Source organism: Leucoraja erinacea, chromosome 3 (assembly GCF_028641065.1).
Source record: "Leucoraja erinacea ecotype New England chromosome 3, Leri_hhj_1, whole genome shotgun sequence".
NCBI classification, from domain to species: domain Eukaryota; kingdom Metazoa; phylum Chordata; class Chondrichthyes; order Rajiformes; family Rajidae; genus Leucoraja; species Leucoraja erinaceus.
Window position 1 is genome coordinate 2,574,237 of NC_073379.1, and position 27,188 is coordinate 2,601,424.

The window sequence follows — 27,188 nt, forward strand, 5'->3', positions numbered from 1 at the left end:
CTCCAAAGACAAAAAAATTAAAAAACACAATGTGAAGAGAGAGCAGCGGCAGCTAAAGCGCGCCAGCGTCCACTCTCCCTTCGGACAGCCATCTTGGACACAGACTAACATGTTAACTTACACACAGAAAAAAAAAAGTGTAAGGTAGTCTGATCAAAATTAATCCCAGGGTCTCCAATGAGGTCGATAGTAGCTCAGGACTACTCTCTGGTAGGATGGTTCGGTTGCCTGATAACAGTCGGGAAGAAACTATCCCAGACAGGCACACGAACATGCAAGAAATAAAATCGCATGGATCACTTGCGGGGAGAGAATGTTAGTTAAACTTGGCATTATGTTCGGTACAGACACTGTTCCTATACTGTACAGTTCTGCCTTATAGAAGCTGGCCTGCCTAACGGAGCCGTAATATTTAGTAAAGAGTGCATTTTATACACCATCTCCATCTCATTTGTATTTAATGCATCAGCCAATTGAAACTGAAGAAGATTTCCGACCCAAGGAGTCATTTGTCTATTCCCTCCACATGTGCTCACTGACCCTCTGAGTTAATCCAGCTGTGTGTGAGTGTGTGTGTGTGTGGGTCTGTGCATGTGTGCGTGTGCGTCTGTGTGTGCGTGTGCGTCTGTCTGTGTCTCTTAAATCAATTAGCCAACAATCTCATCGAGATAAATCCATGCCACGGACACCCGCCAAATTTGTGCATGAAACATCCACTTTACAAGAGAATTCACAGCATGCTCCAAAAAACACATCGCTAAGCAAAGTTATGGGATGAAACACGAGATGTAGTAAATGTTTTGGAACAGAATTTGTGCTCTTGTAACTAAACATCTTGCCTCAGTGGGATTTAGTTTATCTAGTTTAATTTTTGTAAATCATAATGTAGAATGATTTTTTTCATAGTTTAATCAGGATGAGGGCATCACTTTTAAACCTATCCTTTCTTAAAGAGTCGTAAAGTCAGACAGCTCAGAAACAGGCCCTTCGGCCCAGCTTGTCCATGCAAACCAAGGTGGCCCCATCTAGACTAGTCCCACCTGCCCACATTTAGCCCATATCCCTCGAAATCGGCTGAGGTGGACAGACAAATGCAAAGCTAGAGTGATTTCGGGGAAATTACATTTTGTCTGCCTTTTACTATCAGTCTACAATCTGCAAAGTATATTTAGGACCAAGGGGAAATGTTATGTCATTAATAAAAGACTTGACGATACAAACAGCATTCCTGTGCATATACATCACTGGGCCAGTAACACTGTTGGTATGTGATGTTCAGTGGTTTTTGAAACAAAAGCAATCATCAATTCAAACAAGTTATGTTTGGAAAGAAACAAAACAAAAACTGCTGGTATACACAGCCTTACAGGAAATGTGTAAAGAAACAGAAAAGACATCAACATTTCTCATAAACGGTTGCTAACAAAAGAATCCAGTGTTTAATTATCATATGTACTGACAATGGAACAATGAAATTCCTATTTGCACCAATTGACATACCGGTAAATGCAATTAACACAGATAACATGGATAATATTTCTATGGATCTGATGCACTCCAATGCTAAAAAGTATGTTTTGCATTCTGCATCTTCCCCTTTGCTCTATCTATTTTAGCTAGGTTTGGCATAATTACATTTATGTACATACAGTACATCTGATATCTTTGGATAGTATACAAAACAAAACTTTGTATCTCTGTACGTATGGAAATAATAAATCGAAACCAGATCATTTTAAAAGCTTTAGTAAATTAATAACCCTAATACTAGAGCCAAAAAATAAGTCCTTGGTGTAACTGATTTTATTGTCACATACGTTAATTGTTAACACCGTAAATTTATTTTCCTTGCTATCAGTCCAGTAGTCTATCACCATATCCTTAATCAGCAAGTGTACAGGAATAATCTACTGAGCCACATGCAGGAAGCACCCTGTTTTGGCACCATGTTCAAAGTTCAAATGTTTATTCTGTATGTAACAGGCAAGTCCCAGGTTGTTGCTGTAACCACATACAGTCCATGCAACTCTACCGCTGCGGCACGGTGGCACAGCGGTAGAGTTGCTGCCTCACTGTGCTTGCAGCGCCGGGGACCCGGGTTCGATCCCGACTACAGATGCTGTCTGAGTTTGTATGTTCTCTCCGTGACCTGCGTGGGCTTTCTCCGAGATCTTGGTTTCCTCCCACACTCCAAAGACATACAGGTTTGTAGGTCATTTGGCTTGGTGTAAGTGTAAATTGTCCCTAATGCGTGTAGGATAGTGTTAATGTGCATGGATCACTGCTTGGCATGGACTAAGTGGGCCAATGTGCCTGTTTCCACGCTGTGTCTCTAAAAGAAAAATGAGTGTTGCGCTGTGTTCAAGAGTCTATTGGTTGCTGGGAGGGAGCTATTCTTGAACCCAGTGGTCACTGTTAGATTCGCAGAGTCATAGAGTGATACAGTGTGGAAACAGGCCCTTCGGCCCAACTTGCCCACACCAGCCAACAATGTCCCAGCTACACTAGTCCCACCTGACTGCACTTGATCCATATCCCTCCAAACCTGTCCTATCCATGTACCTATCTAATTGTTTCTTAAACGATGGGATAGTCCCAGCCTCAACTACCTCCTCTGGCAGCTTGTTCCACACACTCTTTGACACCCTTTGTATGAAAAAGTTACCCTTGAACCTATGTCCTTGATTCCCCTACTCTGGGCGAAAGACTCTGTGCATCTACCCGATCTATTCCTCTCATGATTTTGTACACCTCTATAAGATCACTCCTCATCCTCCTGCGCTCCATGGAATAGAGACCCAGCCTACTCAACCTCTCCCTATAGCTCACACCCTCTAGTCCTGGCAACATCCTCGTAAATCCTTTTTGAACCCTTTCAAGCTTGACAATATCTTTCCTATAACATGGTACCCAGAACTGAACACAATTTTCCAAATTCGGTCTCAACAAATAATAATGTCTATACAACTGCAACATGACCTGCCTGTTCTCGGGTTTCTGTATCTTCTTCCTCCTGATGGTTGAAGCAAAGCACGAACGTGGCCAGGGTGATGTGGCTATTTGATGATGTTGGCTGCAATTTTGAGTCGGTGCCTTATATGGATCCCTTGTATGGAAGGTGGAGAGGTCAGTATCCACTGTGATGGACCAGGGAGTGTCCACCACTCTCTGTAATCTTCATTGTTTCTGGGCATTCAAGTTGTTGATCCAGGCCCTGATGCAACCAGCATGCTCTCTACTGTATAAAGTTCATTGACATGAGGTGTTGGGCCTAAATATTCATTTATCAGTAACATTAACAAAAATTGCTGGTCATATCCTGCTCATGGATCTTTGACTTCTGGATCTGCGTTTTGCAGTGAAGGAGAAGCAAGGGTTCAGGCCTCCTCATATCTGATCTAAGGTGCAAGGTCCCAGTTATATGAATTCAACTTTGAACCTTGATTGAAAAGTGCAGGCAAGTAATTTAGTGTTTAGTTTAGTTAGAGATACAGCGTGGAAACAGGCTCTTTGGCCCACCGAGTCCATGTTGACCTGCGATGCCCGCACCCTACTACTATCCTGCACACAATTTATCATTTTACTGAAGCCAATTAACCTACAAACCTGTACGTCTGTGGAGTGTGGGAGGGAACAAGAGCACCTGGAGAAAATCCACGCAGAGCAAGGGGAGATAGACTCAAAACGCTGGAGTAACTCAGCGGGACCGGCAGCAACTCTGGAGAGAAGGATTGCACCCGTAGTCAGGATTGAACCCGGGTATCTGGTGCTGTAAGGTAGCAACTCGACCACTGTGCCACCATGCCGCCCACTTGTTTTGGGCCTATTCATGTATATATCAGTAATATTGACGAAAACTAGTGGTCATATCTTTCTCACAGATCAGCTCATCTCTGACTTCTGGGTCTGCCTTTTGCAATGCAGAAGTCAGGGACAAGTGGCGAGTTTGGCCTCCTCTGTTCTCTGAAACATAGAAACATAGAAAATAAGTGCAGGAGTAGGCCATTTGGCCCTTCGAGCCTGCACCGCCATTCAATATGATCATGGCTGATCATCCAACTCAGTATCCCAAACCTGCCTTCTTTCCATACCCCCTGATCCCCTTAGCCACAAGGGCCACATCTAACTCCCTCTTTCATATAGCCAATGAACTGGCCTCAACTACCTTCTGTGGCAGAGAATACCACAGATTCACCACTCTCTGGGTGAAAAATGTTTTTCTCATCTGGTCCTAAAAGATTTCCCCCTTATCCTTAAACTGTGACCCCTTGTTCTGGACTTCTCCAACATCCAGAACAATCTTCCTGCATCTAGTCTGTCCAACCCCTTAAGAATTTTGTACATTTCTATAAGATCCCCCCTCAATCTTCTAAATTCTAGCGAGTACAAACGAGTCTATCCAGTCTTTGCCTCTGACTCTCGGTCTGAAGAAGGTGAAGAAGTTCAGATCCCTGGTGATATGAATGGAGCTCATGGAGGCTGGTAGTTTATTCTTTCAAAACATGTGAAATTGATTGTCAGCATATAGTAGTAGGTGTGGGGGGGGGGGGGGGGGTGGGGGGGGGGTGTCCATTTTTCATGCAACGTTGCTTTATGTCATTGATAACATTAAACATTAAAAAGCATTTTAATACATTCGTTTTCACTTGTTTGATTTTAAGTCTATTTAAAATGTTTTAAATAGCTTTGGTGAGCAGAAAAAATTAAGTTTGGTGAAAGGTCATTGACTGCAGCAAGTCGGAAGTGTTTATAAATGCTCCATGTTGTAACTGCGTAGTTTTCCCTTGCCTCGTAATGAGAAGTGGATGATTCCTACCTGAGTAACTGAGCAAACACTGCGAGTAACCAGAGTTCCTCTAAGGCAGCACCTCACGTACATCATGTTTCACTGGCTGCAGTATTTCACAACACTATTTTATGTTTCTGTACCTTTTATTACTGTTCTTTACTCAAGTGCATTGTACAGTTGTGTAGTAGAGGTAGGAGTTTTCAAGCCTAAAATCGGAATACTTATGAGCTTTTCTTTCGCTAATAGGTTCATTGTTTATGATTGCATCACATAGGACATAGAACAGTAAAGCACAGGAACAGGCCCTTCGGCCCACAATGTCCATGCCGAACATGATGCCAAGTTAAACTAATCTTCTCTGTCTGCAAGTGACCCATATCCCTCCATTGCCTGCTTATCTATGAGCATATTTAAAGCCTCTTACATTGCCTGAATATCCATATTCCTGTCTTAAACTCTCTGAAACATATTGGATATTCATTGGAAAATTAGATGATGACTCCAGGAATTAAGATGGCAGCATTTTTTAAATGATAACATGAGCACAACACATAAACCAAAATATTAATTTCAGTAATAGTGAAATTAATATTTTGGTTTATGTGATGGCTTCATGCTATCATTTAGCAATGCTGCTTCTTAATTCGTAGAGTCACTGTATTATTACTAGTTAGAGTGTGATCAGTGAATTATCATGGAAATGAGGAATGATTGGTTTCATAGGGTTGAAAGCCTCAGTATATTGTGTTTCACCTTTCAGTACCTGGAGATTTTTTTAATATAAAGTTGTGCATGAACTTTGTTTCTTTAATTGTACATGTTTTAATATCAACTCCTGTTATTAATGTAAAAAAACAGATTATACCAATTAAATATATGCATAGAGCTAATATTACAGGGATTACATTACAATTTTTTTTCTCAGATTGCTTTATGTATTTGCTTCCATTGGCTGATGAACTTGCTTGATGATTTATAGTGTTAGACTATTGCTATTTTTTATTTTTGATATGCCGATCCTTTTTTAGTGCGATGATTCTATTTGTTTCCAAAGGACCAAGTGGTTGATAGTGGATGTGATCAGAGCACAGCCTGGAGAAACATTAAGCACAATCTTAGAGACACCAGCCACCTCCCAGCAGGTAATTCTACTTGTATCTTTTCTTTCTTTCTTTTAAAATCTTTTTATTCGTTTTTTTCAAAAACAAAAACAAAACAACAACAAAAATAACGATAAACATAACAATGATATTGATGCATAGGGATCAGGATTACATTAATAACAGGTATAACCTAAGTATGAGTCCAGTGTCAAAATACACATTGAATATAGACCTCCTGGTCTCTATGTAAATATAGTTAAGTGTTTAAAAGAGAACATATATATAAAAACAAATCTTTTGAACAAAGGCACCTATAATAGTATTGAAGAATAGTCTTGAGCTCATCCTGGATGGAAGCAGGACCTTTGGCCCATTGAGTCCTTATCAAAGCGGGCCAAGCTGTAAACTCTGTTTACATTTCTTTCAAGTTCAGTCTAAAAAGAGTTTCGGCCCAAAACGTCGCCTATTTCCTTCGCTCCATAGATGCTATTGCATCCGCTGAGTTTCTCCAGCACTTTTGTCTACCTTCCATTTCTCTAATTTCTGTTGCATTTTTTCATGCATTTTTCTTGATTCTGAATCCGCGTGTCGACCTGCTGCCCCACCGTGCCAGAGAACCGGGTTCGATCCTGACCTTGGATTCTGTCCGTGCGGAATTTGCATGTATTCCCCGTGACAGCGTGGGTTTGCTCCAGGTGCTCCTGATTCATCCCACACCCTAAGGATACGCAGTTTGTAGGTTAATTGGCCTCTGCACTGTTCTATTGTATGTATCCACTCTTGTGATTCACTTCAGTTCCTGGCTGGTTCTCTGAAACTTGAGAATGTCCTACATTATCATTCACCCGCAAGCTTGAAAAAGTTGGAAAGAGTTGTCCTGCATTGCCAAATGACTGACGTGTGTCTGTACTTGAACAGCAATGGGATTGTTGACCTTAGAAAAGTTGAAAAGTCAGTTTGGCTGAGGACATATAGAGCTCAGCAGTCGCTGGGCTTTTTTACCCAAGAAAGTGCTGCAGGTTCTGAGAGTCATAGTCTTATTTCTCGTTCAAGGGGTGGAGAGGAAGGTAGTAACAGGAGAAAATTCTGATTGCCATTAGTATTTAATTGGAATTAATTAATTGGATTTAGTATTTGATTAATTTACACGGATATTTATCAAGGCGGAGATTGACAGATTCTTGATCAGTACGGGTGCAGGGGTTATGGGGAGAAGGCAGGGTAATGGGGCTAGGAGGGAAAGATAGATCAGCCTTGATTGAATGACGGAGTAGACTGGATGGGCCGAATGGCCTCATTCTGCTCCATATTACATATCCTCCTAATTGTTAATTGTCTGCATTTTAGTTTAGTTTAGAGTTACAGCGTGGAAACAGACCCATCAGCCCAACTGAGTCCGCACCGACCAGCGATCCCCGCACATTAACACTTTCCCACACACACTAGGGACAATTTACAGATATGCCAAGCCAATTAACCTACAAACCTGTACGTCTTTGGAGTGTGGGAGGAAACTGGAACACTCAGAGAAAACCCACGCAGGTCATGGGGAGAACGTACAAACTCCGTACAGACAACACCCGTAGTCAGGATTGAACTGGGATCCCTGGCACCATAAGGCAGCAACTCTACCGCTGTGCCACCGTGCCGCATTTAGATGTTGCATTTTTTTTAATCCATTTATAGTAGGCGCATTATGTGGCAGATAAAATATGTCATTCTATCATGGCTTTTCACAATCTTAAGGTTTCCCCAAAGCAAGTGTGAACTATTTATACAATATAATCACCATTGTTATACTGAGCTATTTTGTATCACAGTTAACATTACGTCAGCCTGAGCTAACAAGGTAGTGAAATAGTTATCACTAGATTTATTTTAACTCCACTAGCCATGTGTTTTTCTTATTCTGCCTCCTTTCCATTTGCACATATTTCATACATCTATAGAAGTTGAAAATAGCAGGAAATAATATTGGAAATCTATAAAAATGTGGGAGTAAGGTGGAGCAAAAGAAAGGGATGCAGCTGGAGAAATGCAGTGTGTCGGACAGCATCTGTGGAGGGGACGGGTCGTGGGGGTGGGGGAGGGGATTCTAACAGGGTCGGCAGGAACTCTTAAGGTAATCTCTTTGAAACCTGCAAAATTATTATGGGGCTTGACCGGGCCAATGCTGGTGTGATTTTCTTTAGCCCTGTCGGGGTAACGAGAATCACGGTTTACGGTGTCAAAATAGAGGACAACTCACTCGGGATTGAGATGAGAGGAAATATCTTCACCCAGAGGGAGAGAATATTTTGAAATCATCTTCCCCCGGGCTCCAGCGGAAGTCATTGCCGGGGAGTGGGAGTGAGATGTAAGAGCAGCCGTAATTTTCATTCATGGTTGAGCAGATGTGAGGGGCTAAAACATCTGTTGTTGTGTCTTGCATTCTTGTCTGGGATTGTCCACCTTGCCATGACTTTTTCAGCACGCCCCTCCGTGGAAAAGTGCAGAGCCGGAGCAGATGAGCAAGCTAAACGCTAACATGCTCTGGTGGGATTATGCATGGGAAAATGAGGATGTTTCTCTTGAGAGTGAATGGAATGTAGAGAGAGGAAGGAACTGTGCAGCATTATAATAGATGATGGTCTGATAGTCTTTCTGCTGGCTGGTTAGCACGCAACAAAATCTTTTCACTGTACGTGACAATAAACTAAACTGAACTAGATGATGAAATAGTTAAGAATTTTATTTAATTACAGCAATTCTGACATCAATTGATTGAAAGATACAGCACGGAAACAGGACCTTTGACCCATTGAGTCCACACTGGCCATCGATCACCCATTCACACTAGTTCTATGTTATCCCACTCTCTCATCCCCCCTCCACACACTAGAAGCAATTTATAATGGCCAATTAACCTACAAACCCACATGTTTTACAATGTGGGAGGAAACCGGAGCACACGATGAACAAGAAGAACATGCAAACTCCACACAGACAGCACCCTAGGTCAGGATGGAACCTAGATTTACCGGCTCTGCCACTTTATTGTAGCAAGGGAAGGCAAAGGACTGTCATCAGAATGATTTATAGTTCATTGCTCAGGTTGGTTGAAGTGGAGACTTCAGCTAATAGCATTGGTCGTGAATGAATGTTAACAGTTGATTTGTTATTCTGTATGCAAGACAATTAATTGCTGTAACTCATTTGCACCTTGTCAGGAAGCCAACTACTTGAAGGTGGTGGAAATGCGTGCCCTGCAGGATGCCAAAGTTCCGGATAAAATGAAACACAATCAGTTGGACGTTGAGGATGGGCAGCTCCCCCTCGAACAGAAAAAAAGGAAAATCCAAAGGAATCTGCGGACACTGGAACAAGCTGGCCTAGTCTCAGTGACGAATAAATACCAAGAGCTGATCAATGACATTGCAAAGGTATACAGAGAAGAAGATCGATGTTTGCCCTGCCCTGCCCTGCCCACCTCTATTTCTATCATCCACACAATTTCAAATGTGTTGGAGCTTCTGACTGTTGCAGTGAATGAGACCCAGCTTCCTGTTGCCTCCCCACACCTCGATGTTGCTCCTTAAAACCAGTAACTTTGACCAAGTTCTTAGTCATCTGCCCTAACTTCTCCTTGCATGGCTCGGTGTCAAATTTTATTTGATTGAGGCTTTTTAATTGGGATTTTTTTTTCCCCGAAGATGTTCCCCCATTCACAATCAGCTTCTTAAAAACAAATTTTCAGATGTCACAAAGAGATCAGATCAAAAGATAGCCAACGTCAAGTTGAACGCCATATGCATAATAATAATAATAATAATAATAACTTTATAGAGCACTTTAAAACAACCACAGTTGCAACAAAGTGCTGTACATGACTGATCATGGAAAATAAATTATTACATGACAATAAATTGTTTTTAAATCATTGAATGGGCTCGCCCCGCCTTACCTCTCTGAGCTGCTCCACCTATATGCTCCTGCCCGGTGCCTAGGGTCAGTGGATCAGCTGCTCCTTGAGGTACCAAGGTCTAAGCGGAAGCTCAGAGGGGATAGAGCCTTCTCTGTTGCTGCCCCGGCACTCTGGAACACCTTGCCGCTGCAGATCAGACAGGCCCCTTCACTGTCCATCTTTAAATCCTCCCTAAAAACTCACTTTTATTCACTGGCTTTCGACACTGGCTGAGACATTGTTCCTGTTTTAGTGCTTTTAATGTCTTTTAATTTTTACTGTTTTTATAGTCCTGTCGTCTTAATTTGTTTTAGTAGTTTGTAATAACTTTTGTTGACTTCCCATGTACAGCACTTTGTGGTAACTGATGTTGTCTAAAAGCGCTTTATAAATAAAGTTATTATTATAAAGTTATTATAATAAAAACCTTAAACGAAGGACTAAAAACAATAAAAATTAAAAAAACATTAAAAGCACTAAAAACAGGAGCAAAGTCTCAAGTAGTGTCGAAAGCCAAGGAATAAAAATGTGTATTAACACTGGTTTTGAAGATGGACAGTGAGGGGGCCTGTCTGAAGTGCAACGGCAGGGTGTTCCAGAGTGCCGGAGCAGCAACAGAGAAGGCTCTATCTCCTCTGAGCTTCCGCTTAGACCTCGGTACCTCCAGGAGCAGCTGATCAGCTGACCTGAGGCACCGGGCAGGAGCGTATGGGTGGAGCAGTTCAGAGAGGTAAGGCGGGGCGAGCCCATTTAGAGATTTAAAAACAAATAAAATAATTTTCAAATGAACTCGAAAGTGCACTGGGAGCCAGTGGAGGGAGGCCAGAATTGGCATTATGTGCTCCCTCTTTCGAGTTCCAGTTAAAAGGCGAGCGGCAGCATTTTGAACCAACTGGAGACGAGCCAGTGAAGATCGTGCAACTCCAAAATAGAGTGCGTTACAGTAATCCAGTGTAGATGTAATAAAGGCATGGATTACTGTTTCAAAATGCTGCCGCATGAACACAGTGCAGTCTGAAGACCCTGAACATCACCCACACCTTCTATCCAAAGATGCGACTGTCCTGCTGAGTTACTCCAGCATTTTGTGTCTATATTCGGTGTAAACCAGCATCTGCACTTCCTTCCGACATAACACGGTGATGTACAGATACAATTTAAACCTTGCCTGCAGCAGCATCACAGACACTTAGACTCACGACACACACAACATAAATTATACATGAATTATCATAATTTATACATAAAATTATCATCAATAATTTTAAATTATTATAAATTATCCATCACTGTGCAAAGAAATGTTTTTTATAAAAACAAGATAATAACGAAGGGATATGAGAAAAATCCTTTTTGTTGCACAGTGCATAGATATAATAACTGGCTGTAGAGGCTCATTCAGAGAATTTAATTTGCAGGGCTATGGGGGGAAAAGTGCAATTGTTTACATGGTTCTACAGGGAAACACACCAGACATAATGGGCAAATGCCTACCTTCATTTCCAGTCTGAATCAGCAAAGCCACTTTAGGCTATTGAAAAGAAAAAACTCAGTCTAACTTACTGCAGGTAGTGCAGGAACTGCAGATGCTGGTTTACACCAAAGATAGACACAAAATGCTGGAGTAACTCAGCGGGACAGGCGGCATCTCTGGAGAGAAGGAATGGGTGATGTTTTGGGTCAAGACCCTTCTTCAGACTGACCCGAAACGTCACTCATTCCTTCTCCCCAGAGATGCTGTCTGTCCCGCTGAGTTACTCCAGCATTTTGTGTCTAATGCAGACCAGTAAATCTGTCTTTCACTCTACACTCTGTGTGCATGTGCTTTGACCCAGGATACTGAGCTCAAGTTTCTGGAAACTACTCATGTAACACCATGTAACTGTTTAAAATGTACAATTTCTCTTCGTTATCGCCCCTTTTTGCTGAAAGCATTAAATACCCTGTTTAAAATGTGTTTTCAAATCAAGCCCTTGTTAAATACTCTTTTTGTCGTAGAGTCTCACAGTGTGAAAACAGGCCCTTCAGCCCAACTTGCCCACACTGACCAACATGCCCATCTACACTGGTCCCATCTGCCATGTCCCTCGAAACCTATCATATCCACATACCTGTCTAAATATTTCTTAAACGTTGCCATAGTACCAGCCTCAACTACCTCTGGCAGCTGGTTGCATATACCCGCCACCCTTTGTGTGGAAGATGTTACACCTCAGGTTCCTTGCCGTCCCCTTCATCTTAAACCTATGTCTGCTGGTTCTCAATTCCCCTACTCTGACCAAGTGACTCTGGATAAGAGACACCGTGCATCTATCTAATCTGTTCCTCTCGTGATTTTGTACCGATTTTGTCTTTCAGGATATTCGAAACCAGAGAAGATATCGGCAGCATCGCAAGGCCGAACTTGTGAAAATACAGCAGACTTTGAGCGCACTTAATTCAAAATCCAAGTTTTATGAAGAACAGAATAATTATTATAATACCTATATCAAAACATGCCTGGACAACTTAACAAGAAAGTACGCATAAGCTTTGATTCAGAATGTTTTAAGTCAGGAGGCATTAGTTTTGATTCCAAAAATTAGAATGGTGTTGGGGTGGAATTTTTTAGCCAGAGTATGGCACGGTGGCGCAGCGGTAGAGTTGCTGCCTGACAGCGCTGGTAGCGCCAGGGACCCGGGGTTCGATTTGGACTACGGGTGTGTCTGTACAGAGTTTGTACGTTCTCCCCGTGGCCCTGTGGGTTTCCTCCGAGATCTTCGGTTTCCTCCCACACTCCAAAGATGTATGGGTATGTAGGTTAATTGGCTTGGTGTATGTGTAAATTGTCCCTAGTGTGTGCAGGATAGTGTTAATATCAGACCAACTTAAGAACATCCTCGAGAGGGAAGGTGAACAGCCTTAAGTAGTTGTACATGTAGGCACAAATTACGTGGGTAAAAAGAGGAACGTGAGTGTAGAGAACTAGGTAGGAGGCTGAAAAGCAGGACTTCTAGGGTGGTTATCTCTGGGATGCTTCCAGCACCTCATGCTAGTGAGGGTAGGAACAGTGAGATAGGGGATCTGAATGTGGGGCTGAGCAGTTGGTGCAGGGGGCAGGGAATTTGATTTCTAGATCACTGGGATCTCTTCTGGGGCGGGGAGGACCCATACAAAAGGCACGGGTTGCACAGGTGAGTTTGCAAGTGGTACACGGATGGGTTTAAACTGAACAATGGGGGTGGAGTGTACAAGGTGGAAGTGTACGCATGCAGTTAATGGGAAAGAGAGAGTAGGAAAGGTCACGTTTAAACTAACAGGGCAGGGGGATCAGAACTAATGCAAGGAGACAGACGGACATAAAAGGAGGACAGAAGGGAAAAGTAGAAGGGAGATAAGAAAAACTAACCTATAAGCTTTGTGCCTTAATACGAGGAGCATTTGTAATAAGGAGGGTGAATTGAATGCGCAGTTAGTAGTTAAGGAACATGATATAGTTGGAATTACGGAGACATGGCTCCAGGGTGACCAAGGCTGGGAGCTAAACATGCAAGAGTATTCGATATTCAGGAAGGATAGACAGAAAGGAAGAGGGGTTGGGGCAGCTTTGCTGGTTAAAGAGAAGATTAATGCAATAGCAAGGAGAGACATTAGCTTGGATGCTGTAGAATCGGTATGGGTAGAGCTGTGAAATAGCCAAGGGCAGAAAACGCTTGTTGGAGTTGTACACAGACCACCAAGCTGCAGTAGGGAGGTTGGGGATAGCATCAAGCAGGAAATTGGGGATGCATGTAGCAAAGGTACAGCAGTTATCATGGGTGACTTTAACCTACATATAGATTGGGCCAACCTAATTGGTAGCAGCGCCGAGGAGGAGGATTTCCTGGAATGTATAAGGGATGGTTTTTTAAACCAATATGTAGATGAACCGACTAGAGGGCCGGCCATCCTAGACTGGGTATTGTGTAATGAGGAAGGATTAGTTAGCGACCTTGTTGTGCAAAGCCCCTTGGGCAACAGTGACCATAATATCGTGGAATTCTGCATTGGGATGGAGAGTGACACAGTTAATTCAGAGACTAGGGTCCTGAACTTAAAAAAAGGAGACTTTGAAGGTATGAAACGGGAATTGGCTAGGATAGACTGGCACATTATACTTAAAGGGTTGAAGGTGGAGATGCAATGGCAAAGATTTAAAGATCGCATGAATGAACTCCAAAAAATGTTCATCCCTGCCTGGCGACAAAATAAAACGGGAGAAGGCGGCTCAACCGTGGCTAATGAGGGAAATCAAGGATTGTGTTAAATCCAAGGAAAAGGAATATCAATTGGCCAGAGGAAGCAGCACACCGGAGCACTGGGAGAAATTTACAAAACAGTGAAGGACAAAGTGATTAATTAAGAAGGGGAAAAAAAGCATGAAAAAAGCTTGTAGGGAATATAAAAACTGACTGTAAAAGCTTCTTTAGATACATAAAAAGGAAAAGATTAATGAAGACAAATTTAGGTCCCTTACAAACAGTGTCAGGCGAATTTATAATGGGAAACAAGGAAATGGCAGAACAGTTAAACGAGTACTTTGGTTCTGTCTTCACTAAGGAAGACACAAATACTCTCCCAGAAATACTAGGGGAATTAGGATCTCATGGAAGCGAGGAACTGAAGGGAATCCACATTAGTCATAAAATGGTGTTAGGTAAACTGTTGGGACTGAAGGCAGATAAATCCCCAGGGCCTGATGGTCTGCATCCCAGAGTACTCAAGGAGGTGGCCCTAAAAATCGTGGATGCATTGGTGATGATTTTTCAATATTCTATAAACTCTGGATCAGTTTCGTGTGGACTGGAGGGGAGCTAATGTAGCTCCACTTTTTAAGAAAGGAGGGAGAGAGAAAATGCGGAATTATAGACCAGTTAGCCTTACATCGGTAGTGGGGAAGATGCTTGAGTCGATTGTTAAAGATGAAATAGGGGCGCATTTGGAAATCAATGACAGGATCGGTCAAAGTCTGCATGGATTTATGAAGGGGAAATCGTGCTTGACTAATCTTCCGGAAATTTTTGAAGATGTAACAAGTAGAATGAATAAAGGAGAGCCAGTGGATGTGTTGTATCTGGACTTTCAAAAAGCCTATGACAAAGTCCCACACAAGAGATTAGTGTGCAAAATGAGAGCACATGGTATTGGGGGTATGGTATTTACTGGGATAGAGAAATGATTGGCAGACAGGAAGCAAAGAGTAGGAATTAATGCATCCTTTTCAGAATGACAGGCAGTGACTAGTGGGGTGCCACAAGGCTCGGTGCTGGGACCCCAGTTATTTACAATATGCCAGTGGAGACCAATTCACTGGATGTTTTCAAGAGAGCGTTAGATTTAGCTCTTAGGACTAAAGGAATCAAGGGATATGGGGAAAAAGTGGGAACGGGGTACAGATTTTAGATGATCAGCATTGACCATATTGAAAGGCGGTGCTGGCTCGAAGCGCCGAATGGCCAACCACAGCACCTGTTTTTTTTATGTTTCTAATTTACGGGGATTGCTGGTCAATGCAGACTGGGTTGGCCGAAGGGCCTGTTTCCACGCTGGATCGCTAAACAAATCTAAAAAAAGAGTGGCGAATCTGTGGAGTTCATTGCCACAGACATCTGTGGAGGCTAAGTCTTAGGTTAGTTCCTGATTAGTAAGGGTGGCAAAGGTTTTGGAGAGATTGATGTTGAGAGGGAAAAATAGATTGAATGATGGTGCAGGCTCGATGGGCTGAAAGGCCTAATTCTGCTCGTATGTCTTCTGGCCAATTCAGTAAACAGTTCTGTACTTAGGAAGTTTGGTGAACTATATGTGCCGTTCTCTGTACAATGTGTTGGCTAAATGCTTTGTTACGGGCCTGTCCCACTTGGGCGTCATTTGCGTGTCACGCAGATGGCGCGCGAAGATTTTGTACATCCCAAAATCTTGGGGCGCCGCACGAGACCCTGTCTACTTCACCACGCATCATGCGCGCATCACGTGCGCGGCACGGCGCGCGGGTCGTGCGTTGTGACGCGTAAATGATGTCACGCAAATTACGCCCAAGTGGGACAGGCCCTTTACTTTCTTTAGTTGTCATTCAATGAAAAATCTTCTTGATGAATTACAGGAATGCCAGAAGATCAATAAAATTGGATGGCAAAGGGGAAGAAAAGGGCAACAAGAAAATGAAACAGTCAACTTTGCGATACACGGCCGCTCGTTTGCATGAGAAAGGCGTGCTTCTGGAAATTGATGGACTGCAGTCCAACCAGTGAGTAGTTCATCCTTATCTCATACCTTTTTATCTTTTCATCTCCAGCCTTTGTCCAACTATCAGGCTGCCAAAACTCCCCCTCACCTGTATCCACCTATCACTAGCCAGGCTTTGTCCTGCCCCAATTCCCAGCTCTCTCACTTCCCCCCCCCCCCCCCCCCCCCCCCCCCCCCCCCCCCCCCCCCCCCCTACAATCAATCTGATGATGAAGGGCTTGAAAAATTGCCTGTCCATGTTCTCTGGAGATTTTATCCTAGTTTATTATTTGTCACATGTACCGAGGTTCAGTGAAATTCAGTTCTGAATACATTTCAGTACAAGTATCGCTATACATAAGCTCAGGGGTGACCCCGCTTTTGTGGTTGTAGCACCTAGACTGTGGAACAGCATCCCTCTTCTCATCAGAACTGCCCCCTCCGTCATTAAGTCTAAACTTAAAACTTATTTCTACTCACAAGCGTTTCTTGAGATCCTCTGAGGGACTATGTATTTATTTATGTATGTATTGTTAGATCTATGTACGTAGCACGTTAGCACCTGCACTGATGTAAAGCACCTTGGTCAACGAGAGTTGTTTTTATATGTGCTATAGAAATAAAATTGACTTGACGACTTGACTTAGATACATCTCAGATAAGCATCTCAGATGCAGCACAAGTATATAGTAGCGGTACACTGAGACCGTATACAGCATCGCCAGTTTGGCGCCATTAACAAGTTCCAGTGAGTGGAGGGAACTTGATCTGACCATGAAGGGCTGTTGTCCTGGTGGCATTGCAGAGATGCTGCCTGACCCGCTGAGCTACTCCAGAACTTTGTGGGGTTTTTTTGTGAAGCAACGTCTCCTGATCCTTGTCTCTTGTCAATAGTTACTGAAAATAATTAAATCTTAATCAGCAGTGAAATGATTCCAAACTGTATTATCTTAGTATTTTTGACATTGTTTATTTTATAGCAACCCAATTGAAATAATATGTGAGCATTTTTCTTGAAATACTTTAGAACCAAATATATAGATTGAGGGCTTTCTGTTACACGTCAGCTCAGCTCTCACTTGTTTAGAGATGAATACTTGTTTCCATTCCGTCTGAAAATATATACGTGTATAAGATTCCAATCGAACTAGTTTATTTTAGTCTATTGTCACGTGTACGGAGACAGAACAAATGCTTGGTCTGCATTGTACGAAACGAAATTGATCTGCCAACAGTCATAAAAACACAAATACTCGATCCATTCACTTAACTACATAATTGCATAAAGAAATTGCACTAAGATGGCGCAGCGATACAGTTGCTGCCTTACAGCGCCAGAGACCTGGGTTTGATTCTGACTATAGGTGCTGTCGTACGGAGTTTGTACGTTCCCCTGTGACGGCGTGCATTTTCTCCGGGATTTCCAGTTTCCTCCCACACTCCAAAGACGTACAGGTTTGTAGGTAAATTGGCTTGGTATAACTGTAACTTGTCCCTAGTGTGTGTAGGAAAGCGTTAGAGTGCGGGGATCGCTGGCCGGCGTGGACTCAGAGAGCCGAAAGGCCTGTTTCCGTATCTCTAAACTCAAGATTCAAGAGTTTATTGTCATGTGTTCCAGATAAGACAATGAAATTCTGGCTTTGCTTCAGCACAACAGAACACCAAGTATAAACTAAACTTAAAAAGAATAACTTTGGAATATTTATTTATGAAATTAAAACTTTTACCTATCTATATATATATGTACATGTAGCATAAACACCTATTTAACTAAACTAAAGGAGTAGATATTATCTAGATTGTGCAATATGCTGCTATGTTGACTTCAATTCTGAATTGTATACCTCTATCCTTTGTTGCAAAAGTACTTAAAGGGGTATGTCTCCATATCCCTGTTGTGTTAATGGTTGTTTTGTCAGCGTGCATGCTACAGCTGATGACTAATGTAACCAACTGGACAATGGTGAGATCATGTAAGCATGTGTTTATATCCAGGAAGCTGTGTTATTGAGTGAATCTACTGTAATTGCTGCAGCTTGTCTGAGTCAGAAGTCATATGGGCTCTAAAACTGAGTGCTGCATTTAACATATAAGCATTCATTTGCAGCAATACTCGGGGGAAAACTGTGCTTTCCAAACTGGATTTTATATCTGCTCACGATAAATGTATTCCAGTTATTACTTTAAAGCATTTTAAGCAAAGTGCTTTTGTTCCGCTCCAGTCGTTAGTTTACTTTTGGGAAACTAAAAGAAAGTGGTCCAATTAGAAGGATTTAATTTAAAATATTAGATGTTGAAGCCCACATTAAATTGCTTTTGGTATTATCAGCGCCATGAGAAGCTTCTAAATGAAACAAAGAGCCGATGTATCTCTTTCTATGCCAGGTCGTAATGTGCAGTATTGAGGGGGAACAAAATGTCTTTCTGACCCCACTATCAATTAGCTTGAATCTGTCCTGGTTATTGATCTACCCGTTAGAAGGAACAATTTGTGCTTATCTACTTGGTCAAATCCTATTTTTTGTTTTGAGAACACAAATTAATATCTCCATTGGAACACAAAAGTGCTGGAGTGACTCAATGGGTCAGGCAGCATCTCTGACGAACATGGTTATGCGATGTTTCAGGTCGGGACCCTTCTTCAGACTCTTCTTATATCTCCGTTAACTGTTCTGTGCCAAGGGGGAAAAGGCTTCTCAACGATCCTTCCAAAAGCTGGGGCACAATCCGATTCTCCTGTATCCAATTAGTTTAGTTTAGTGGGGCGGCATGGTGGCGCAGAGGTAGAGTTGCTACCCTATAGCGCTTGAAGCGCAGGAGACCCGGGTTTGATCCTGACCACGGGTTTGTACGTCCTCCCCGTGCCCGCGTTGATTTTCTCCGAGAACTTCGGTTTGCTCCCATACTCCAAATACGTACAGATTTGTAGGTAAATTGACTTCATATAAGTGTAAATTGTCCCTAGTGTGTGTAGGATAGTGTTGCTGTGTGGGTATGGCGGGTTGGTGCGAACTCTGTTTCCGCGCTGTATTCTCTAAACTAAACCAATTGCAGAGATTAGACATTGTCTATGGAACTGATGCATTACAATGTTGAGAGCTGTACTCCTCACTCTGCATCTTTGCTCTCTCTCGTGTACTTGAATTTGACTTGATTTAATTTATGTATAGTATAATCTGATCTAATTGGACGGGGTACAAACAAAGCCTTGCCCCCCAACCACGCTACATGTGACAATAATAATAAACATAAAACTATGTCAAGTTTATTTGGTCATTTCTCATTCACTGCTATCGAGTTTAACTCCTGCATGTGTCCCGGACCTTTGTATCACCCGAGAATCCACTACTCTAACCCTGATAGTATACTCTAGCTGAATCCCTGTTAGTCATTTAAGGTTTGCCCAATTTTCACTTAAACCAATTTTTATTTTGAAATATTTATAAATCGCTAATTTTGATTGCCATTTAAAATAGCACAGTCACATTGTTTTGAAGTCTTCCTGTCAGCCAATGGATTAATTTGTTTTGTCTAGGCTCAAGAATGTCCTCTTTGACATCACGCCAAGCGAGGAAGTGGGTGATTTTGAAGTCAAGGCCAAGTTCATGGGAATGGAAGTGGAAAAAGTGCAACTTCATTTTCAGGTACAAAACAAATCAATCGCGATTCAAATTCATGCTTCTTATTCAAGCCTTACATTTTACGCCAGGATGTTATGAGAGATTGTTTTGATTTGATCAAGATGGCAACAGATTGTACTTGTATGGGTTTAGTCTTTGAAAGGTCACAACAAAGTTACTGGCTCAGACCTAGAAGCCACATTGGGCCATTTCCTCACAGCATATTGTATTTTTTAAATTTTTTGTTTAGTTTAGTTTAGTTCAGAGACTTTATAGTGTGGGAGGAAACCGAAGATCATGGAGAAAACCCATGTGGTCACAGGGAGAACGTACAAACTCCATACAGACAGCACCCCGTAGTCGGGATTGAACCCGAGTCTCTGGCGCTAAGGCAGCAACTCTACCGTTGCGCCACCGTGCCACCCACGAGTTGGAATATTTCATTGGTGGACGTAGACTCTTATATAACACTGTCTTTTTAGTTTAACTAAACTGGCTAATCAGTGGGAGTATTTCTTCCATTTAAAGTATGAAATGTTTTATTTCTGCTCATCAGATAATTCCAACTATTAATTTATCTTAGGCTGAAATCTTAAAAGATTTTTTGCAAGTGTTTCACATATTACCATAAAATTGTGACTGAATAATCCTGTGGTTGTAACAGGATATTAGTAATACTTAGTACGAATTATAGCTGTTCACTGTTCTGCCTTGCCTGCCAATATAATTCCCAGTGATGGATTGGGATAGATGACAATGGGGGAAATCATCTTCATCTCAGTCACTGCTCATGATAGGGTTGGGGTTGCAATAAATCATTGTTGTTTCACAGCTCTATTGCCCTTGGCAAAGTAGTACAGGCACTGATTAGACCTTGAGCAAAAGGAACTTAAAATCTCCCAGTAGACCACCCTGACAGCCTATACAAGACTCTGGTATAAGAGTGTTATACATTGGCGAGACCAAAGGTAGACTGGGCAATTGTTTTGGTTCGCTCAGTCCGTCTGAGCCAACCTGATCTCCCGGTTGCTAAACACTAATTCTCCTTCCCATTCCCACACAGACCTTTCTGTCCTAGGTCTCCTCCATTGTCAGAGTGAGGCCAAATGCAAATTGGAGGAACAGCATCTCATATTTCGCTTGGGGAGCTTACAGCCCAGTGGTATGAATATTGATTTCTCTCACTTCAAGTAACCCCGGCATTCTCTCTCTCTCTCCATCCCTCCCCCACCCAATTCACACCAGCTTCTCGTTTTCACTCAACAAACGCTAACAGTCTGAAGAAGGGTTTCGGCCCGAAACGTTGCCTATTTCCTTCGCTCCTGCTGCACCCGCTGAGTTTCTCCAGCACTTTTGTCTACAAACGGCTAACAATGGCCAGTTTCATCATCGTTACTTTTTTGCATATCTTTAATTCATTGTTCTTTATTTGCCTACATCATCATCTATAGCTCTCGTTTTCCTTATCCCTAACTACTCTGAAGAAGGTTCATGACCCAAAATGTCACCCATTCTTTCTCTCCAGAGATGCTGCCTGTCCCGCTGAGTTACTCCAGCATTTTGTGTCTATCTTTGGTTTAAACCAGCATCTGCAGTTCCTTCCTACAGGGTTCTGAGTCTAAAGGTTGGAATGTTGTGCTACAGCTGTACAAGGCATTGATGAGGCCATAGTTGGAGTATTGTGTTCAGGTTTGGTAACCTTGTTATAGAAGAGCTGTTCTTAAGCTGAAAGAGTGCAGAGGGTACACAAAAATGCTGGAGAAACTCAGCGGGTGCAGCAGCATCTATGGAGCGAAGGAAATAGGCAACGTTTCGTGCCGAAACGTTGCCTATTTTCTTCGCTCCATAGATGCTGCTGCACCCGCTGAGTTTCTTCAGCATTTTTGTGTACCTGTGATTTTCCAGCATCTGCAGTTCCTTCTTAAACAGAGTGCAGAGGGTGGTGGGTATATGGACTGAGCTGCCAGTGGAGGTAGTTGAGGCAGATACTACAACAACATTTGGACAGGTACATGGATAGGAAAGGTTTAGAGGGATCTGGGCCAACACTGGCAGGTGGGACCGGTGTAAATGGGCCACATTTGCCACCATGGGCAAGTTGGGCCTCCAGGCCTGTGTCCGTGCCCTTATGACCCCCTGACGCCAAGTTATTATAAAGCTGAGGTCCAGACACCAAGGTTATCAATGGCTCCAGACTCAACAGTGAATCCAAGGACAGAGCAAGGGATGTGTTGCACTGGCTACGCCCTTTCGCCAGCCCCCTCCCCTCCCTCAGTGCCTTCACAGCTTCTGGGTTGACGATCGCTGACCAGGAAGATCATCAAACATTACAACTCCCCCGTGGTTCCCTCGTGACCTGCCAGGAAGTGGGTTGGTACATTCCAGCCTATTAAGTCGGTAACGTTGACTCTGTTTAAACACGTTGGTTCATTAAAATGTTTTAATCATTTCCCCAGGACCTGCTGGAATTACAGTATGAAGGCGTGGCAGTTATGAAGATATTTGAGAAGGCTAAAGTCAACGTAAACCTGCTGGTTTTCCTGCTGAATAAGAAATTCTATGGGAAATAAACAAACCGTCCACACAGGCAGCAATCCTGACAGTCTGCCCGAAAATCTCAATCTTATCATAGTTCAAATAAAGTATCGTGTCCTTGCACTCAATGTCAGAGTCACAAAGGTATTGAAGATATCAATTGTTTTTAAAAAAGACATATCACTGTTTTCTACCATCTATTGTACTCTCTGCAAAAGTAGTAGTCTGTGCATTCTTGGTATGTTCAGAAATTCTCAATCGTGATATATAATTTTACAAAGATGACACAGGAAAATGTAAGACAAGATTCCTGTGTTTGGATCATTTGCTGTTGAGTGACTATGATTCACTGTGTGCTTAAATGGATTTTTAAGAAGATATAATTAATAAAGTAACCCTGGTTTCAAATACTTTTAGCTGGAAAATTGCACTGGCAATGAGGTAGAGTGTTCATATTCCTTTGGAGAATCTGTTTTTATGTTCCTTAGTCATTGCACTATATCATCCCGTTTTCCCCACATTCCAGAGCACTGCGCTACTATTTACAGAGACACTGGTGGTCAAAGTGCCAGTGGTCTTTGCTGATTTTCACTTACTACAGCGAAAATAAAGGAACAATAGCAACCCATTCTATTATTAAAACTGTGATGTTTTGTGGAAAGTCAGGAATGTAAACAGTATGGTCACGTATTTTCTTTTAAATTCACGACAAATTTGCAATTTCAAAGCTAATTTGGTGTTAAGGGCTAACTTTTGCAATTTGGATTTTGTTACTTAATTAAGGAAGAGGAGATTATTTAAGCGAATCTACAGGAAAAAAAATCATACGAGGTGTCTAGAGATTATGGTTGGGAGTGTGTTGTAAACTGTCGACTATATAACTAAGCAATTCAGATGAATATAGACACAAAAAGCTGGAGTCACTCAGCGGGTCTGTCAGCATCTCTGGAGAAAAGGAACGGGTGACGTTTCAGGTCGGAACCCCCTCCTCAGACTTCTGATGAATATCCACTCCCTGTTTTCAGCGGTTTAACGCAGTCCAGGGTTAGAAAATCGGTCGAGCTGCGTTTTATTTGTTCCTGACTCGTATTGAAAGAAATGTCGTCAAAGAAGGCTTAACCTCCATAGGATGTCAAATGTACTGGAAATGTTTTCAATAATATTCATTTCAATAATATTGTACTGTATCATATTTCTGAAAGCCAGTATGAGTAATATTTAAGATCTATCTCATTTTTTAAATAAAATCCAAAACCTCATTGAGAAGAAATCGAACCTCTGGAAAAACTATCTGGTACAATAACTCAGGTCCATGTTGATACTGAAGTATGATATTTTGTATAGGAAGAAAGCAATGCAATACAATTCATTATTAATCAAACTGGTTAAGACACTGCCTCGTACACTTAGTATCTGAAAAAAACATACCAGCATAGTATTTGGCCGTATATGCTTCACAGCTCAAATTCCTTGACTTTCGAAAGTGAGTATTTAAACTATGGGTTACTTGATGCTCCCATTTAGTACACGCGTTCATCTTGTGAATTATCTTCCCAGTAACAAGAGGCATCAAATGTTGTAACCTTTTAATGCTTGTCTTCTAACTTGACAGGAATAATTTTGCCACATACAGTGCAGGTGTAATGTAATAAATTGGTGAAATTGAGGAAAAACTGGAAATGGAAGTTTTGAAATTGCAATCACCGTAATCCTTAATTCGTGATTTTCAATTGATTTACTTTTCTAGAATGACTATAATTTTGTTAAATCTTGAAATGAAGACGATAGAATAATGTGACCAAAATACTCTGTTCTGGGGAATTGATTTAAACTCTGAACAGAAATGGTTCCATGTTGCTTATTTAGTTGGAGAATAATTCAATTTAATCATTTATTTAAATAGTTGGCTTTGAATTCAATGTACAATTTCAGTTATGAAAACATTCCATTTAAAATATTCAATGTAAAAAGATAAAATATTATATGATTTATACAATACAAGATAATAAATATGCACTACTGCCTTAGTGGCCAAAAGTATATTTGAAGCCAATGCGTACTACCTGTAGTGTGGTAACAAAGTAATGATTTGGCTATAGCAATTGATTTATGTATGTATTCTGTCAGTTCACACTGATATTTGTGCCTTTTGTACGTAAATCGCTGTCCCATTAGTGTTAGCTATTTATAGCTATTCATTTTACAACCAAACTAGTGAAATTGTGCTTGACAACATTTTTTATGATTGTCTGCCTTTGTCAAATTGTGTAAAATAAATCTTTCTAAAGAGTCTGAGATCTTTTGCCTTTTGCTTTATATTGAAAGTTCACAGGTTCGAGGAGTAGAATTAGGCCATTCGGCCCATCAAGTCTATTCCGCCGTTCATTTCATTGTTAATCTCTCTTTCCCTCTCAACCGCATTCTCCCGCCTTCTCCCCATTATTATTATTATTATTATTGTTTAATATTTTCATTAGAAGTGATGTACAATAATAATAATATAAGACATGAATTACATATTACATTTCATGTACAACTTTTTATTTTAAATATAATAGTAGAAAAGAAAAGGTAAGAAAAGCAAGAAATATAGAGAGAAAGTATTGTATAGCTCGAAAAAGAAAAGCAGCGGTGAACTAAGCAAAAAGGAAAATAGTGGAAAAGAGAAAAGAGAGAAGAAAAAAAGAAAGAAAAATAAATTGAAAGGGATGTACCTCCTTCATATCTTTACCCAGCTCTTTCATAGATAGATACATGATAAGGGAATAACATTTAGATCTATGTCCTCTTGTCCTCAATTCATCTACTCTAGGCAAGAGACTGTATCTACCCGATCTATTCCTCTCATGATTTTATACACATTTATAAGATCACCCCTCATCCTCCTGCTCTCCAAGGAATAGAGTTCCAGCCTACGCAACCTCTCCCTATGGCTCAGACCCTCTATTCCTGGCAACATCCTCAAAGGTCCGAATGGGCTACTTACTCCTGCACCTACTTTCTATGTTTCGATCTTCTCTGTACCTTTTACAGCTTGACAACATCTTTCCTAGAACACGGGGCCCAGAGCTAAACACAATGTACAACGTCTTATACATCTGCAACATGACCTCCCAACTTCTGCACTCATGAAGTGAGTACTGGACAATACTCATAAAATATAGTCAGACGATTACAGCAGTGAGGGGAAGATGCCGGAGGCAATTATAAAAGATGAGATAGCTGAACATTTGGATAGCAGTAACAGGATCTGTTCGAGTCAGCATGGATTTACGAAGGGGAAATCATGCTTTATTTATTTTTATTTATTTATTTTATTTTATTTATTACGAACAAGTAAAGACATTAAAGACATTAATAGTAACAAAATCGAAATTATCAAACAATTGGACATTACAATCAATATTTACAAGCAATGAAAAGTACAAAAAGCAAATTTCCAATGTCCAACTCTGTGTCTGTACAAGCTCGAAAAGGAGTGAGAAGAAGAATAACTAATCTTGCTTGACTAATAACTAATAACTGCTTGACTAATCTTCTGGAATTTCTTGAGGATGTAACTAGGAAAATGGACAAGGGAGAGCCAGTGGATGTAGTGTACCTGGACTTGTAGAAAGCATTTAACAAGATCCCACATAAGAGAATAGTAGGCAAAATTTGGGCACATGGTATTGGGGGTAGAGTGCTGGCATGGATAGAAAATTGGTTGGCAGACAGGAAACAAAGAGTAGGGATTAACGGGTCCCTTTCAGAATGGCAGGCAGTGACTAGTGGGGTACCGCAAGGCTCGGTGCTGGGACCGCAGCTATTTACAATATACATCAATGATTTAGATGAAAGGATTCAAAGTAACATTAGCAAATTTGCAGATGACACAGAGCTGGGTGGCAGTGTGAACTGTGAGGAGGATGCTATGAGAATGCAGGGTGACAGACAGGTTGGGTGAGTGGGCAGATGCAGTTCAATGTGGATAAATGTGAGGTTATCCACTTTGGTAGCAAAAACAGGAAGGCAAATTACTATCTAAATGGTGTCAAGTTGGGAAAAGGGGAAGTACAACAGGATCTGGGGTCCTTGTTCACCAGTCAATGAAAGAAAGCATGCAGGTACAGCAGGCAGTGAAGAAAGCAAATGGCATGTTGATCTTCATAACATGAGGAGTTGAGTATAGGAGTAAAGAGGTCCTTCTGCAGTTGTACAGGGCCACAGTGAGACCACGCCTGGAGTATTTTTGGTCCCCTAATTTGAGGAAGGACATTCTTGCTATTGAGGGAGTGCAGCATAGGATCACAAGGTTAATTCCCAGGATGGTGGGACTGTCATATGCTGGGAGAATGGAGCAGCTGGGCTTGTACACTCTGGAGTTTAGAAGGATGAGAGGGAATCTCATTGAAACATGTAAGATTGTTAAGGGCTTGGACATGCTAGAGGATGGAAACATGTTCCCGATGTTGGGGGGAGTCCAGAACCAGGGGCCACAGTTTAACAATAAGGGGTAAGCCATTTAGAACGGAGACGAGGAAACACTTTTTCTCACAGAGAGTTGTGAGTCTGTGGAATTCTCTGTCTTAGAGGGCAGTGGAGGCAGGTTCTCTGGATGCTTTCAAGAGAGAGCTAGATAGGGCTCTTAAAGATAGCGTAGTCGGGGGATATGGGGAGAAGGCAGGAACGGGGTACTGATTAGGGTTGATTATCCATGATCATATTGAATGGCTGTGCTGGCTCGAAGGACCGAATGGCCTACTCCTGCACCTATTGTCTATTGTCTATCGTCTAATAGTTTGTACAGAATCACAGAATGGTCACAGCAGGAAGAAGACCGATTGTTAGAGCAATTCAGACAATCCCACACCCCGGTCTGCAACTCCTTCCCTTTCAGATATTATCTCGATCCTGACTGAATGCGAAAGTTGACCCCAATGTTCAAGAACTGGAAGCTCATCATATCTCTTTGTTCC

General features: G+C 41.7%; 1 protein-coding gene across 1 annotated transcript in view; it reads left to right on the forward strand.

Moving 5' to 3' along the window:
- iqgap2 (IQ motif containing GTPase activating protein 2) overlaps nucleotides 1-24,520 on the forward strand; it is a 320,956-nt gene extending 296,436 nt beyond the window's left edge. The window contains exons 33-38 of the mRNA XM_055631389.1: nucleotides 5,844-5,931; nucleotides 9,102-9,314; nucleotides 12,194-12,354; nucleotides 15,954-16,097; nucleotides 19,611-19,719; nucleotides 22,152-24,520. Of these exons, the coding sequence (XP_055487364.1) occupies nucleotides 5,844-5,931; nucleotides 9,102-9,314; nucleotides 12,194-12,354; nucleotides 15,954-16,097; nucleotides 19,611-19,719; nucleotides 22,152-22,265 (829 nt within the window). The 3' untranslated portion in view covers nucleotides 22,266-24,520. The remainder of the gene's footprint in view (nucleotides 1-5,843; nucleotides 5,932-9,101; nucleotides 9,315-12,193; nucleotides 12,355-15,953; nucleotides 16,098-19,610; nucleotides 19,720-22,151) is intronic.
- Nucleotides 24,521-27,188: the final 2,668 nt, after the last annotated feature.